The 14,339-nt window shown below is 43.4% G+C and overlaps 1 protein-coding gene across 4 annotated transcripts; it reads right to left on the reverse strand.

The window, feature by feature from the left end:
• Nucleotides 1-31: 31 nt before the first annotated feature.
• On the reverse strand, nucleotides 32-12,506 carry PARL (presenilin associated rhomboid like). Of its 4 annotated transcripts, none has more exons than XM_083868848.1 (9): nucleotides 12,457-12,506; nucleotides 11,495-11,635; nucleotides 8,961-9,009; nucleotides 7,499-7,594; nucleotides 5,985-6,134; nucleotides 5,548-5,618; nucleotides 4,107-4,208; nucleotides 2,181-2,278; nucleotides 32-417 (listed from the first exon to the last, which is right to left on the reverse strand). In XM_083868848.1, exons 2-9 carry the CDS (start codon nucleotides 11,537-11,539, stop codon nucleotides 300-302), a joined length of 729 nt encoding a protein of 242 aa, XP_083724974.1. In that variant the 5' UTR covers nucleotides 11,540-11,635; nucleotides 12,457-12,506; the 3' UTR covers nucleotides 32-299. The 4 variants fall into 4 exon arrangements, with proteins under 4 accessions (XP_083724974.1, XP_083724975.1, XP_083724976.1 ...); XM_083868849.1 differs by lacking the exon at nucleotides 12,457-12,506 and adding an exon at nucleotides 9,407-9,521 and having other exon boundaries at nucleotides 11,495-11,603; XM_083868850.1 differs by lacking the exon at nucleotides 12,457-12,506 and adding an exon at nucleotides 9,407-9,521 and having other exon boundaries at nucleotides 8,905-9,009; nucleotides 11,495-11,603.
• Between the last annotated feature and the right edge of the window lie 1,833 nt (nucleotides 12,507-14,339).

Here is a 14,339-nt window from a genome sequence, read left to right on the forward strand (position 1 = left end):
GTATATATTTTTGGACAGAGATTTAGGTCACTTAATTGAAAAACATGTTTTATTCCACTTTTAAAAAGGTAATGCAGACTGTTACCTCAGAAAGCAATAGAATAAAAACCTTTATTGTTCCACCTTTGTCAGAGTTCATTTTCTATGGATATGCATTTTTGTAACATAATTTTGTTACATTAGGAACTTCAGATCCTTGGAGGCTTAATGTGGAGTAGCAAAAAACTCTTCAAAACCAATTCAATCCCATGTCTTCAAGTAAGATGCCACTGGGGCACAAGGAATCTCTAGGATTAGAATCAGTTAGATTTTCCACCTCCTCCCTTTCCTGAGTTCTTTGTCCTCATTTCATGCCAAGCCTTCACCAGTGGTTCTCTGTTCTTCCATATGAGCTCGTGGCCATAAGTCACATACCACCTGGGAAAGAATGTCAAAGTTAACTGTGACTTCTCTCTGCATCTGAGGGAAAACAGGCTGAACACTGAAACCAAGTAAATACTCAGTGTAAGAGACAAGATAAACTAAGGCACAAAGAACAACATGCTTGGAAAATGGCAGGTAAGCCACTCATTCTAGACTCCAAACAGTTAACTCCATTGTTCTTGTTTGTCTCAGTCCTGAGAATGAACAGTTTTCATGCCTTTAATTTCAAGCTGTTGCGATTTCTACTTACAAAGGGATAAAAATTATCTCAATTTAAAAGATTTTTAAAACAATTCAGTTGCTTGTGCTGATCCTACTGACAACACTAAGGAAAAGTGTTCTTTCTTCTCCTATATAAATACAACTGCCCTCTAAAGAACAACCATGTTCCATTCAAAATGAATTTACTTCTGTATGCACCTAAAGACCAATCTATCAAAGTGTTCTAACTTTGTTTATATTCACAGACAATTTTATATGCTAATACATGAATATCAACACAAGTGATTAAGCAATGGAGGTTATGCTGGAGAGGCAACAGGGGAAACAATCACAAGGAAATAGGTTGAAGGTTCTCTCCCAAGCCCAACTCCACACCTGAGTCCTGAGGAACAAAAGCACTTTTCTGTGAGAAGCCGGTGAACTGGCCATTGCTTTAAATCATACAGCTGCTTTCTAAAATGAGAGACAATGTATAGAAAATACTTTGGCCATTCAACATAGGTCCTAAATAAGGCCCTCTTTCAGGATGAAGGGACCAAAATCACCACTGAGTAGAACACACAGGTAAAACATATGTAGGTGAGGAAAGCAGAAAACTTGCCAACTCCAGACCATTTTTACATTCACTCTTTTAATATGCGAATGTGCGTTACCAATGCAGATGGTTCCTTCATTACAATGAACAAGCTGATACAGATACATCAGGACAGAAAGCAGTTGTGAATCAGCAAGAACTACATCAGATTCATCAGATTTGTGATACCAGAGAAGGGGAGAAAGGGAGACTGTACAGCACAGAGCTTACTGACACCAAAGCCAAGGAACAGGAAACTATTTGGTCTACAAGCTGGTTTAGCTTTAAGTTTGGCCTAGTGAAATCTCAGGCAGGCTTTTTGAATGCCTACATAAAATATTAAAGAATGCACTCAGCAATAGGTAGAAAGGGACAAATTCAATGTAGTTCAAACATGGAACAATACAGAACTGTTTCCTATCCACTTGTTTCTAGTAGTTCTTACTAATTAGGAAGGCTCTCCACAAAGGCAGTACAGCAACACTGAGAAAACTGCACTAGAGGCTGCTCAAAGGAATTTGGCCTGAGCTTTTATTAACTCTGTAGCTCTCTGTAAATTGGCAATTAGAGGAAAAACACTGACACAAAGACCTTTTTTTTTAGCTCTTTCAAGTTATTTTAATTTGTTCATTCTGTGTTTTGTGAGAATCTTTTCTGCCCTGTGACTCTCTCCAATGTGCTGGCAAGAGCAGGACAGAGACAGCCAGCCCAGGTTACAGTTACAGGACCACCTGACATCTAAGCCATGACTCTAAGGCAGTTTAGCTCAATTCTTTCAGCTCTAAGCACCACAACAGTGTTCTTTATAAAATTATACAGCACTAGAAGGGTAACAGTGAGTTGTATTTATTGCTAGTTAAGACAACTTTACAAAAACCTCCCCACACTTCAGCAATATAGGAAGAGAGAAAAATACAGGAATAATTTAAATACAAAACAGAGTTAGTAAATACAGACTTACATTCCAAAGAGAGCTCCCCCGAGGTGTGCAGCATGGTCAAAAAGTCTCCAGCCTAAAGCAAGCCCTGCAGTGTCAAATGCAATTATGGCTTTTAAAGCCTAGAAAGGAGAGAACATGGAATGGAAAGGATCAGTCACAGCATAAAATGGCAATCAATAACAGTTTTCTATCCTAGCACAGAGCAAAAATTTTGAATCAAAAACATCCTATAGATTTTATATCAAAGAATCTACTGTAAAAATTGTTTTAAAACAAAAGATTCAATCTCCAGCTGTATTGTGCTATCAAAATGCTGATCTGAGCAGCTACAGAATAGTGCAGGGTGGGAATGTGTCTTTTTCAAACACTCAAGTCTCTTCCAATCTTCATTTCTAAAGCTACAAATACATTCCCAATTTGGGTCAAGAGGAAACAGGAATTACTTGAAAGAGTACCTGCTATAAAAGACACCACAAAATACGTAATTGCAACACTCACATTCTCTAATTCTGATGTAGCTTAGATTTGTGTGGATCTGTGCTCCTGAACCCAACCCTCTAGTGGATGGAACATGTGGGGCAGCATCCCTGTTATCTTATCTGATACAAACATGTGTTGGAAGGCAGAAAATCGGGATGACAGTGAGTAACTCCACAGCCAGAGCAGCATGAGCTGCTGGTGTACCATCTACAGGAGACACAAGGCACCATAACTGTCAATACACAAGATTTTACTAAATGCTTCATTTCATAAAGACTGACAGATTTAACTCCTGGATGAAATGGCACTTTAGGCAGGATTCCTCTCCTTAAGCATAGGTAAGGTAGATTAAAGGAGTCTGTAAAGTTCAGATATACAATTGTATAGAAGAGCTAAAATCATTCCAATGTTTCTACTGCAATAGCTGATGCTGCTCTTGTTTTGTTGTTGCAATGAGCACTTGTTCATGGCAATGCTCTCTGTGGCTCTGCCTGTATTTCTACCCTGATCACCTTTTATAAGAAAGATGCAGTTAAAGGGTAGCATGAAAAAACAACAAACAACAAACAAACAAACAAACAAACAAACGCCCCAAAAACAACCAAAACAAAACAAAAAACCCAACCAAAAAACCCCCCACAAAACCCCCAGATGAACTCAAGCAGAAGTGCAAGAAAAGCATGAAGGCTACAGCTAAGAATGTTTGTTCAAATCTATAAGCTTCACTTACAAAAAAGTATTAAATCTCATGATCTTGGAATGACCTGGCTTAACTGCTTTAAGCAGTAAAACACCTTTAAGGAGTGGACCAAAGATGATTAACTTATTAAAGCAAGTTAAGATATACATGAGAAGCTTTTCTTAAATGTGGCAGTGGATGTGCATAGAAGAACTTAATGAAACAAAAAAAAAGGAGTCCTGGTACTATACACAAAGACAAGTCTCAGTAACCTATTTCTAACTCCAGCAGTGTTCCTAAAAGTATCAAAAGATGATATGCAAAAGAGGAGGCAAATATTCCTCCAGGGCTGGAATATAATCTCGAGAAGTGAAATTCTGTGTTTCTCATCTTGATAAATTTTTCTTTAAAGAAAAAACCACACACCAGTTTCACATCAGCCTGTTTCAAGTGCTGCTATAAAAAATATCACCCATCAGAAAGAAGAGGATGTGTAGGTAGGTTTCCTCAGACAGGTTAACCTGACTCCTTCCCAGGGATTAGATCTGAAACAGACCCATGGAGGATGGAATTTAGGATAATTCTGAATTCACCACACTCTGCTGTCATGACTGTGCCAGGCTGCAACAATTCACAATCGATCCCTGGGACTTCCATGACCTCTCTTCTCTTCCAAAATAAATTTAACAGTTTAGAAACACAGACAAACAGGACACATACTCAGATACTGAAGAGGTAGGGGGAAATGTTTTGAGAGTGGCATTTCTTTGAAGTTCAAAGGCACTTACACTTCCTGCTGTAAATGTGAACATGGGAAGAAGTATGATGGCCAGTTTTGCTTCTGGCATCTTCGTACACACAGCTGCAAGGACAGTCATTATAGCTCCTGACTGGAAATACAGGAAAATACATCAAAGCAAGCTAAGATTTTATATAAGGGATAATATATTGTTCTGCATGTGAATCTGTTTTCCTTTTGGCTTTTATTTTCAAATGCAGGCCCTGTGGTAAACGTCAAAGTACAAAGCACCACAGAAAAGTTCAGAATAAAAATAAAACAAGACACCACTATTTAATTTCAATATCTGGAATTATAAATACTAGGGAAAAACATCTTTCAAATCCTCTTAAGTAGTTAAGACATACCCACTCCCAAGTTTAAGATAATGATTTCTGTAAATATGCTTTTCCCCAAGTAAACCCTAGAAATCTAACATGCATCAAGCACAGACACATCTAATGAAGGGAGTCATTCTGAAGCTTGTACAAAACCAAAGAAAATAACAGATGGACAGGGACAAAAATCTTTTGTCAATGAAACAAGTAATTCCTTGGACTGTAGAAAATTGACCATGGGCTTCTGTATCCCTGAAATTATCTCAACAGAAAGGCTCTGAGTGCAGTAAACTCATGCAATGTGTGTGGTAATTTCAGTAAGTTCAGGTCAGTAAGACTAAGGGAAAATAACTTGCTCCAGATATAGCTCATTCATAAGACAAAAAGACAATACACAGACAGCATTTCCAAAAGTTCTAGCACACTTAAACAGTTTTTTTTTCATTTTAACAGAATAATGAGAATCTGACTTCGGGCTTTTATCAAAATTATTCAGTATAGCAAGTTAAGCCTTTAAAACCTGGCAAATGTCTCAGCTGACCTCAAATTTAATGCAAGTTAAGTGTTTTAAAAACTCTACTACTAAAACATTTGGGAAGAACCGGCAGCTACAGGAGCTCCTCAGCCTGCTACAATTGTTCATCGGGTGAGACTTCTGGCAGGAGTGCTGCCCTTCTGCACAGCATGTCCTACAACTTCCACTGCCATCACATGCTGAGTTTGATTGTCTGATTACATTAGCTCTTCCCAAAGTATTCTATTTTTAATTAGAGAAGACTGCTACACAATTACAAAATACCATTTCTGCAAAAAAGTTACATAACTGCTCTGCTCAGGCACAAGAGCTCCTGCTGTTCTGGACTCATTTACAACCCTCAGCATTAAGAAGTGGCAGTTCTGGGCAGCTGCTGCAGCAGGGGTAACACATCTGAAGAACAGGCAACTTGTGGGACCAGAGAACCAGCCCACACCTGGGCACTTGATTTTTGTAAAGTTTTCTAGTTTCCATTACTCCAGATATACTCTTGGCTTTTAAAGAGGTTAAAGAATACAGCAGGCTTTCAAACTGGCTTCAAAGCTCATTATCAGTCTCTTATATTTCAAGATACTTACAGCTCCAAGGGATGGTTCAAACCTTCCCGTGGCCATTTTAGCGACATAACTGACAAAAGTGGAAATAACCCCTGAAAAAGAGAAATTACTACTGGAAATCATGGCAGCAATGCAGACCAGCATCCGAAAGTACAAATTAACTGTCATCTTTTGTCACAAAAAATCCAAGAGATTGTATTAAGAGCTATTTTATTTGGGTAGTAAAGCATGAATTAAAACCAGATACGGTTTTATTGTATTTCAAAGCCCAGTATCTTAAACCCACCAAAAATCTGTACAACAGAAAAGTGGTACTGCCTTTAGTATAAAGCAATATGTGGGACTGAACAATGGCCATCTGTCATCATACATCTATTAATCAAGCACACAGGTTGAACCTTGTATGAACAACATATTTATATTCTTTAAGTGGTGTAAATATATATATTAAACATTACCAGCAGAAAGATACACTGCAATGAACTGCTCACAGCCCAGAAGAGAGACAATGCTGCTGGAGAAGCTCCATAGAACATACATATTTGCTGCCATGTGGAAGAGAGAGAAGTGACTAAATGTAGACAGCAGCATGGGAGAACACAAGGCTCCTACAAAAGAGAAAAGCAATGCACATTAAGAAGTCAGTATTTCAATTGGCTTTAACTTACACATCATGTAGACTAGAAATTTATCAAGAGACACTATAGGCTAATTATGCCCAGATCCTCAAATACAAGCTATGTAATAAACCCAGCAATGGAACAAATTTCAAATTCCAAGCAATGCCTTTTAGAAAGGTAGAACATAAATCCCTAAGATAAGCAAGCTGTAGTAACAGTCTTAGTTACCTACTGGGGACTGTTTCAGAGAAAACCTTATCTTATGACATGTGTCCTATGCTTTGAAAAAGAAACAAGGTATTTGATTTATATATGTACATGGTGAAGGATTTTTAATACATGAGCAGCCATATAAATTTGCAACGAAGATGAACTCAGAGAAAAAATAGTTTTCTTTTTTGAAAAAGCTACTAGCTCTCCTGACTGAAATGGCAGCCTTGAAAATGCAAACAAGCCAATTAGCAGCTTTGAAGGTCAACATTATTTAAAATAGGAGCGTTTGGGGTGACATGCTCAGATCTGGGTAGCAGCTATCTTCAGCTTTGGAGTGTGTGGGGGGACTGGTTGAGTTTCCACATTTTCAGCAGAAATTAAGAAGACAGCAGGAAGTACCTTCCAAACACATTTGTCTCCTTGTCCTTTTAATTATTTTCTGTGCTGTAGAAATTAAACCCCATTTTTCTGCCATTAAATATTACTAAATTTTTTCCCTAGGTTAAAATCTTCAACACACTTCACACACAGTGAAAGCCAAATTGGTGCCTGGGTTTGTTTGGGTTTTCTTGATGTGACTCAAAGCACAGCTTTGAAGGAAGGACTCTGTACACAACCTACAGACTTGTCTACTGATGAAAGCACACATGCATGTGACTGATGGTGGTTCTGTCTGCATCCCACAGAACGTTAAAGGAGGAAATAGTCACATTTGAGTCCAGTTTATGAATGGCATTATGTGGTACAATTTATTTTCCTCCTTTGCTGAGTGGCTTGACGTGTATTCTGTCCAAGAAAGCAGTTTGGCTGATGTCATTGGGAAGAGCACCTCTCACCTTTATTCAGGCAGGAGCTGCATCCCACTGCATGCAGGAAAAGGCCAGACAGCAGTTTTGATGTTACAGTATTTAGAAAAGCACCAGTTGTGTTTGTTTTAAAAAATGGGATCATTACTCCTAACATTCTTCCCCTCAAAGCATTTCCTGCCTAGATGGAATAATGTGTTTGGGCATGACTGAGACTGCTTGTGGGTGATGGAGCTCTAAGAAAGCCACAAGCCACCTGAGCCTTCTGCAGCATCATCAGAGGTTCTATTACATCTCTGTGTGGGAAAGCCACCCAAATTACTGCTCACTTACTGGAGGCTGGATTTGAGGTGAAATATGTAAACATAATCCGTCGCATGCCAGGCAGTCTCCACAAACAGAACACAAAGACATTTGCAGCTATAATACCTATCAAGAGGGGAGAAGAAAATATAAAAGCAAATTACAAATGTAATACACCATAATGCTCACTGAAAGCAAGTATTTAAAAAGGAAGCTTGTAGGATTGTACTTCTTCTTCACAATTCCATTAAAAGCAATATCCACTTCTTACTTTGTATACAGTTTAGAAAAAGCAATGAAAAATACTGAAAGCTACATTTATATAGTGGAAGTCTTTCAGAAATATGACATTTAATTGCAACTGTTTTAACAAACTATGTAATGAATCCAACAGTCCAGAAAGATCTGCGCTGAGAAGGTTCAAGCTGTGGTTTCAAACTGCCATATTCTATTACAGAATCAATGAAACAGGAGCCAGCAAAGCATTCCCATTTCCTGCCCCTCTTGCTGTTTATTTCCAAATGCCATCAATCTAATGCACAGCTGCACTTAACTGCACAAGGGGAGAAGACTGGGAGAACCATACAAATATACAGTACACATCCTGTCTATTTCTGGTGGGAAGGTTTGGTTTTAAGAAAATTGTAAAGATGAATTAGCATTGCTAGGGCATAGTGACCTTTGGGAGACACCAGACACACACAGCTTTTTACATCACAGAGGTTACTGCAAACTTACTTTACTTTGAGTAAGAGTGTAAATTACTGAAAACATAATGAAAATGTATTATTTCTTGTTTAAAGTGCCTTCTCTATTTCTATCCAAGCATTTAGGAATTTAAAATGCTTTATAATAGCTGGAAACACTAAAGGTGAAAGTAACTGTTAAATGGCAGAGAAATAGCATTTAAGTAACCTTACACGAACAACCTGCTTATAAAGATTCAGTAAATACTAAATGTAGAATATGTAGCAGGAGACAGGGCTCAGCTATTGGATTCAAATCAAATTCTCATCAATTTTGTTTCACACATTACATTTATCTTGGGGATTTCAACTGGCATTAGGATAACCAATCAAAACTACATTATAATCAAAGGAAAGCTCAAAGGCTAATTTCTTTTCCTGTCATACTGAAAACATGTAACTATTAGGGAATTTAATTCCTACATTTCAGTGGAATATATACACCTATTTCTTCTAAAAGCATTTGCTGTTTTTCATAATTCATGAGAAAAATATGACTGGGGGAGGATTCTACTTAATCCTCCACACAATCTCACACAGATGTACAGGAACTTTTTTAAGGCATACAAAAAATAGTTTGTGAGAAGGAAGTGTAGCAGAAATAGTGTATGTGCAGGTGTAAATTTACACATGCTTTGTGCCCAACAACCTAAACATGGTATGAAAGCCATCTGTTTTAATATACTGTACCTGTTTGCCATATTTCTCTTCCTGTGAATGTCTAATACTTGTAAGCTAACACAAACCTGTCACAGTCCGCTGACCCTCAGTCAGGTTATTCCACCAGATGTTAACCTGAAACAGAATTGTTGTCCATCAATGAAGCACTTGCCATTTCAAAAACAGCCACGTAAGCTTATATGTTTTTAAGAATGGAAAGCGTTTGTTTGAAATCTCTGAAGTAAATCAGTTTCAAAGTTTTTTACTTCTGACTGTTTTAGCTTTTCAAATTGACATTTCCTCACTGAAGAACAGCTATCTACCCTCCTTTTCATAACATTCCAATACAGATGAAGAGTTCCTTCAAAAAGAATGGGGTTATATCCTTTTACACAACTCCAATGGGTTTACCCTGCTTGCATTAAACAAAGATCTAGCCCATAATGCTGACTTTAGCAGATTAGCCAAAGTTAGCATAAATCCTGCCTCGACTAAACCTCACCCTAATGCTGTCTAACATCACACCACCCACCTTTGAGTGATTCCACTTTTGTGCCAGGATCACTTTTGCAGAGGTGGCTCACAAGATGTGGAATCCATTCCCCCTTGCGTCCAGTTCACCCAGCCCTCCTCCAAGTTTAAAACCCCTGAAAAAGTTTATTTTGAGTGCAGTCAGCCCACAGACAAATTGCACCCCCCTTTCCCTTCCTCAGCTTTTGTAATCATTTTGGACATGTATTTTGTTGCTACCTCAATGACCTTCCAACCACATTGATGGGAACAACGTCATAAACATTATCTGCAGATTGGAGGCAGGGGATGTAATGCTGTATGAAACAAAGTATTCACTATTTGGTATCTAAGTAACAACTTCACTGCAGTTCTTGTTTAATTCTCTAGTAGAGGACAGTCTCCAGTATAAGAACTCTGAACAGACATGATTTTTCAAAAATACAAGGTTTATATGCCCCCAGAAACAACGGGGGGAATCCTGAACTCTTAGAAATAGAACTTACCCGTTGAAGATGGGATTGGGAGTTTAAGCCTATTAACAACAGGGCAGTTTAGTTTTCTTTTTTGGATAGTTAATCACCAGATCTTCCCCTTCAGGTTTTGAAGGAAAACAAAAGTATAAAGGCGTAATTATTTAAAAATACTAAGTGCTGATGGTAACCTCCCCTGCAGTTCATATACACCAAGCAAGAAAGCATGCTGGCATAAAGGTAATTTTCTTTCTAGCAGCTTATACACAGTTCTGTGTGTTAGATTTTTGACCAGGACAGTACTGATAACACTGATGTTCTACATTTGGTGAATGTTGTTGGCATAATGTCAAGATCTTCTGCATTTCTCACTCTGCTGCTGCAGGCTGCAACAGGCTGGAAGGGGACACAACCAAGCAGATGACCTGAACTAACCAGAGATATTCCTTACCAGACAATGCCATCCTCCCAAAAGAGGGGATTTCAGTAGGTTTAACATATTTTTCTCATGAACTGGTTGGGTACTGGTCCTTCCACACGAGACTGTGAGTGGCTGCCTATGCATCCCTTGTTTTCTTCTCTATTCCCATACTTACTAAACAATTTTTTGGTGATTGTTTTCTCTTTATCCTCAAGTTTTCTTGTGTTTCTTCTTCCCCCAGCCCACTGGGGGTTTGTGGGGCTGTGAGCGAGGAGCCACATGGAGCTCTGCTGTCCACCAGCGTTATCCCACATGCCCATTTCTACAGCAGGGCTGGTGTGCACCATACACATCAGAAAAAAACAGCTCCTGTGTGTCCTACCCAGGATCCCGAGCCTCTCCAGATCCATGCTCAGCCCTACTTCCCTTGGACAAGCAGATCTGAAAGAATATCAAGCCTGGTCTATCATAAACCAGTAGTAACCTTGAAACAAATGCAAACATACCTAAATGCTTAGGTTAATTTTAAGTATACCTAATTAAAAGCTAGATAACTGATACTTTTGGGATGCCAACTAAATTTATAACAAATCTTGCAGCACTTATTTTGTTCTTGCTGCCCAAACTCAAAAGTACTTGTGTGGAAGTGTCATCTCTCTAAGTAAAAAAAAAAACCTCTAAACCCTTGTATTTTTAAGGGTTTAGAGGCTGAAAATACAAATGCATTTTGAAGAAGCCAGAGCACTGAAGAGTCCTAAGCATAAGATTGAGAATTTAATCTAGTCAAATCTAGTTAATCTAGTTAAATCTGGGAATTTATGTTCACTTTTGAGAGCACGTAAGATATAGCGAGAACATTTGTTGGGGTTTTTTAACAGTGAAAAAGCAAATGGTACCTAGTTTAGACAAACAAATTCCTACTACTGACCTCTCCTTCCTGCAGTTCTGGGTGAAGATGGTATTTTTCTCTATTTTTCCACTATAACTTTTGCAGTGACATTGAGTTACAGTTTTCTAAAACTAATTCTATCAGTTTTCCTTGCAAGTCAACTTATCTGCTGTAATTTTTTGAGAAGCCAATATTTCTCCAAGTCCCAAACCAGAAATCCTAGGACAAGTGTCTGTAGTACAAACGATGCTCATGGCAGAGGAGAGATGCGGCCGTGCCCCGCAGGGATCCGCCCTGTGCGAGCAGCCCAGGGCTGGCTCCGCGTACCTGCTTTCTGAAGTCGCCTCTCTTCTGCGGCCGCATTTTATCCATCCAGTCCGCCCGAGCTTCCTCAAAGTAGGTCTGGACGCGCGACTTGAGCGACTCATACTGCCAGATGGCGGCGGAGCCGAAGGCCGAGCCTGTGAACTGGGCGACAGCGGAAAGGCTCAGTGACCGCCCCGCGCCGGGTCCATCCCGGGCCAATGCCGGGCCCCATCCCGGGCCAATGCCGGCCCCATCCCGGGCCAATGCCGGGCCCCATCCCGGGCCAATGCCGGGCCCCATCCCGGGCCAATGCCGGGCCCCATCTCGGGCCAATGCCGGATCCATCCCGGGCCCACCCCTGGCCAATGCCGCACCCGAGCGCTGAGGGCACGGCAGCGGGGCTGTGGCACTGCTGAGCAGCGAGACCCACAGCATGACACAGCCCTTAAGGCCGGAAAACACCTTGGAGAGCCCAAGTCCAAACGTCAAGCCGGCAGCGCCACTGAGTTCACCGTGCCACATCCAGTGTATTTTGAACACTTTCAGGTTTGAGGACCCCACCACTGCTCTGGGCAGTCTGTTTAAACGCTTTGCAACCCCTTCTGGTTTTGTTTTTTTTCCTAACATTTAATCTAAATCCCTCGTGCATCTTGAGGCCATTTCCTCAGGTTCACTGAATGTTCAGTGTCCTGGGATGATGCTTTATCAAAAAGGTTCACAAACAAAACTGCTCAATGAAATTACTAAGTTCACCAAAATTGAATGAAACTGGGTTACCTTTACAATATTTCCATTGATTTAGCTTACGTTACTTTGTATTAGCCCAGTATAACGCCACAGCATTTGGCCAACAACCGTGCCGTTACCTTTGAGGCGCTGGGAAGCGAAGCGCAGACGGAAGCATTTCCCAGAGGCACAGGGAATACGCTCCTCACCGGCCCGCTCCCCAGCCGGGCACAGCCCCGGCCCGCAGAGCCACTTACCCCCACGGTGAAGAGGAGCGGCTTGAGCAGGCGGCGCGGCGAGGGGCGGCCGGCGGCGGCGGCGGGTGCGGGCGGGCAGAGGCTGCGGCGCGGGGACGGCGGCACGGGCCGCGCCTCGGCGGCGGCTGCCGGGGGCTCCTCGGGCCGCGGCCGCGCCCGGCGGAATCCCCGCCGCGGCTGCAGCAGCAGCAGCGCCAGCCTGCGGGGGAAACACGCGAACCGTCAGCAGCGCCCGCCCCGGCCGCCTCTTCCCTCCCTCACCTCCCCGCGCCGTGCCATGCCCGTGCCGTGCAGAGCCGTGCCGGCGGTACCTGTGCGGCCGCGGACCCGCGGCGCGGGCCCAGCACCGCCACGCCATGTTGGCGCCTCCCCGAGCGCTTCCGGGGCAGCCGGGCGACATCTTCCCGCCGACGGCGGGGCAGCGCTGGGTCACCGCACGGCAAAGGGCGGGCCCGCTCCCCGCGGCTCCCGCGCCGCCCCGCACGGCGGGTGGATGGGCACCCGCGGCTCCCGGTGCCGCGGCCGGGGCTCGGCGGGCAGCGCCGCCGGGCCGGAGCCCCCGGGCCGCCATGGCGGTGGGTGGTGCCGCCTGTGCCGCCATGAGGAGCGCGGCAGCGCCTTCGCCTCCAGGCCCCGCGGTGGGCAGCGCTGCCCCGGGGAGCCACGGGCTGCCCTGGTTTCACAGAATCACAGAACGTGCTGAGGTGGACAGGACCCGCAAGGATCATCGAGTCCAGCTACTGACTCCGCACAGGACCATCCCTAAGAATCCCACCATGTACCCCTGAGGGTTTTCCAAATGCTCCTTGAACTCTGTCAGGCGTGATAATGTGGCCACTTCCTTGGAAAGCTTATTCCAGTGCCCAACCACCCTCTGAATGAATAACCTTTTTCTAATATCCAACCTAAACCTGCCCTGGCACAATTCCCCGCCGTTCCCTCAGGCGCTGTCACTGGTCAGTGCCTGCCCCTCTTCCCCTCAGGAGGAACGTGCAGACGGCCGTGGGGGCTCCCCTCCGTTTCCTCCAGGCGGAACGGACCAAGTGTCCTCAGCCTCTGCTCATATGGCTTCTCAGGGCTCTTCTCCATCCTTGTGGCCCTCCTTTGGACAGTCTTGAAGAGCTTAGTGGGGTTTTTTATATTGCGGTGCCCCAAACTCCCCCCAGGGCTCGAGGTGAGGCCATCTCCGAGCCGAGCAGACCGGAGCAATCCCCGCCGTGGCTCGGCTGGCGATGCTGTGCCTGCTGCCCCCCAGGACACAGCTGGCCCTCCTTGTTGCTGGGGCACTGCTGATTCACATTCAACTTGCCATTGACCATCACATTCAACTTGCCATTGACCAGGACCCCGATGTCCCTTTCCGTGGCACTGCTTTCCAGGGTCTTGTCCCCCAGTTTGTAGGTACATTGGGGTTGTCCCATCCCAGGTGCAGAATCCAGCACTTCCCCTTTTTAAACTTCACAGAGTTGGTGATTGTCCAGCCCTCTGATTTATCAAGGCCTCTCTGCAGGGCTGATTTACTGTATTGCTCTGTAGAAGCCGTATGGAATAGGTAGAGCCTGTTTCCTCCTGGCCTGCAGGAGGCGAGGTGAAGGCTGGAGCTGCTGCCTCAGCATTGCCTTGCTCCGTGTGTGGCCCCACATCACACTGCCACACCTCAGCACCTTCCCTCCCCGAGCTCCTTCACCCTGCCCTGCCTCACCCCACCACACCCCACCCCACCCCACCTCACCTCACCTCAGCTCACCACCAGGCTGCTCCAGCAAAGGGCTGCTGGATGACCTTCCATCCCACCACCTCCTTTCAGGCTTTTCCTTGTATCTGTAGCAAGAATAGTTTGGCCAGCAGGACCAGGGAAGTGGTCGTCCCCTGTACTCAGCATG

This window comes from Zosterops lateralis (assembly GCF_965231275.1).
Source record: "Zosterops lateralis genome assembly, chromosome: 10".
NCBI classification, from domain to species: domain Eukaryota; kingdom Metazoa; phylum Chordata; class Aves; order Passeriformes; family Zosteropidae; genus Zosterops; species Zosterops lateralis.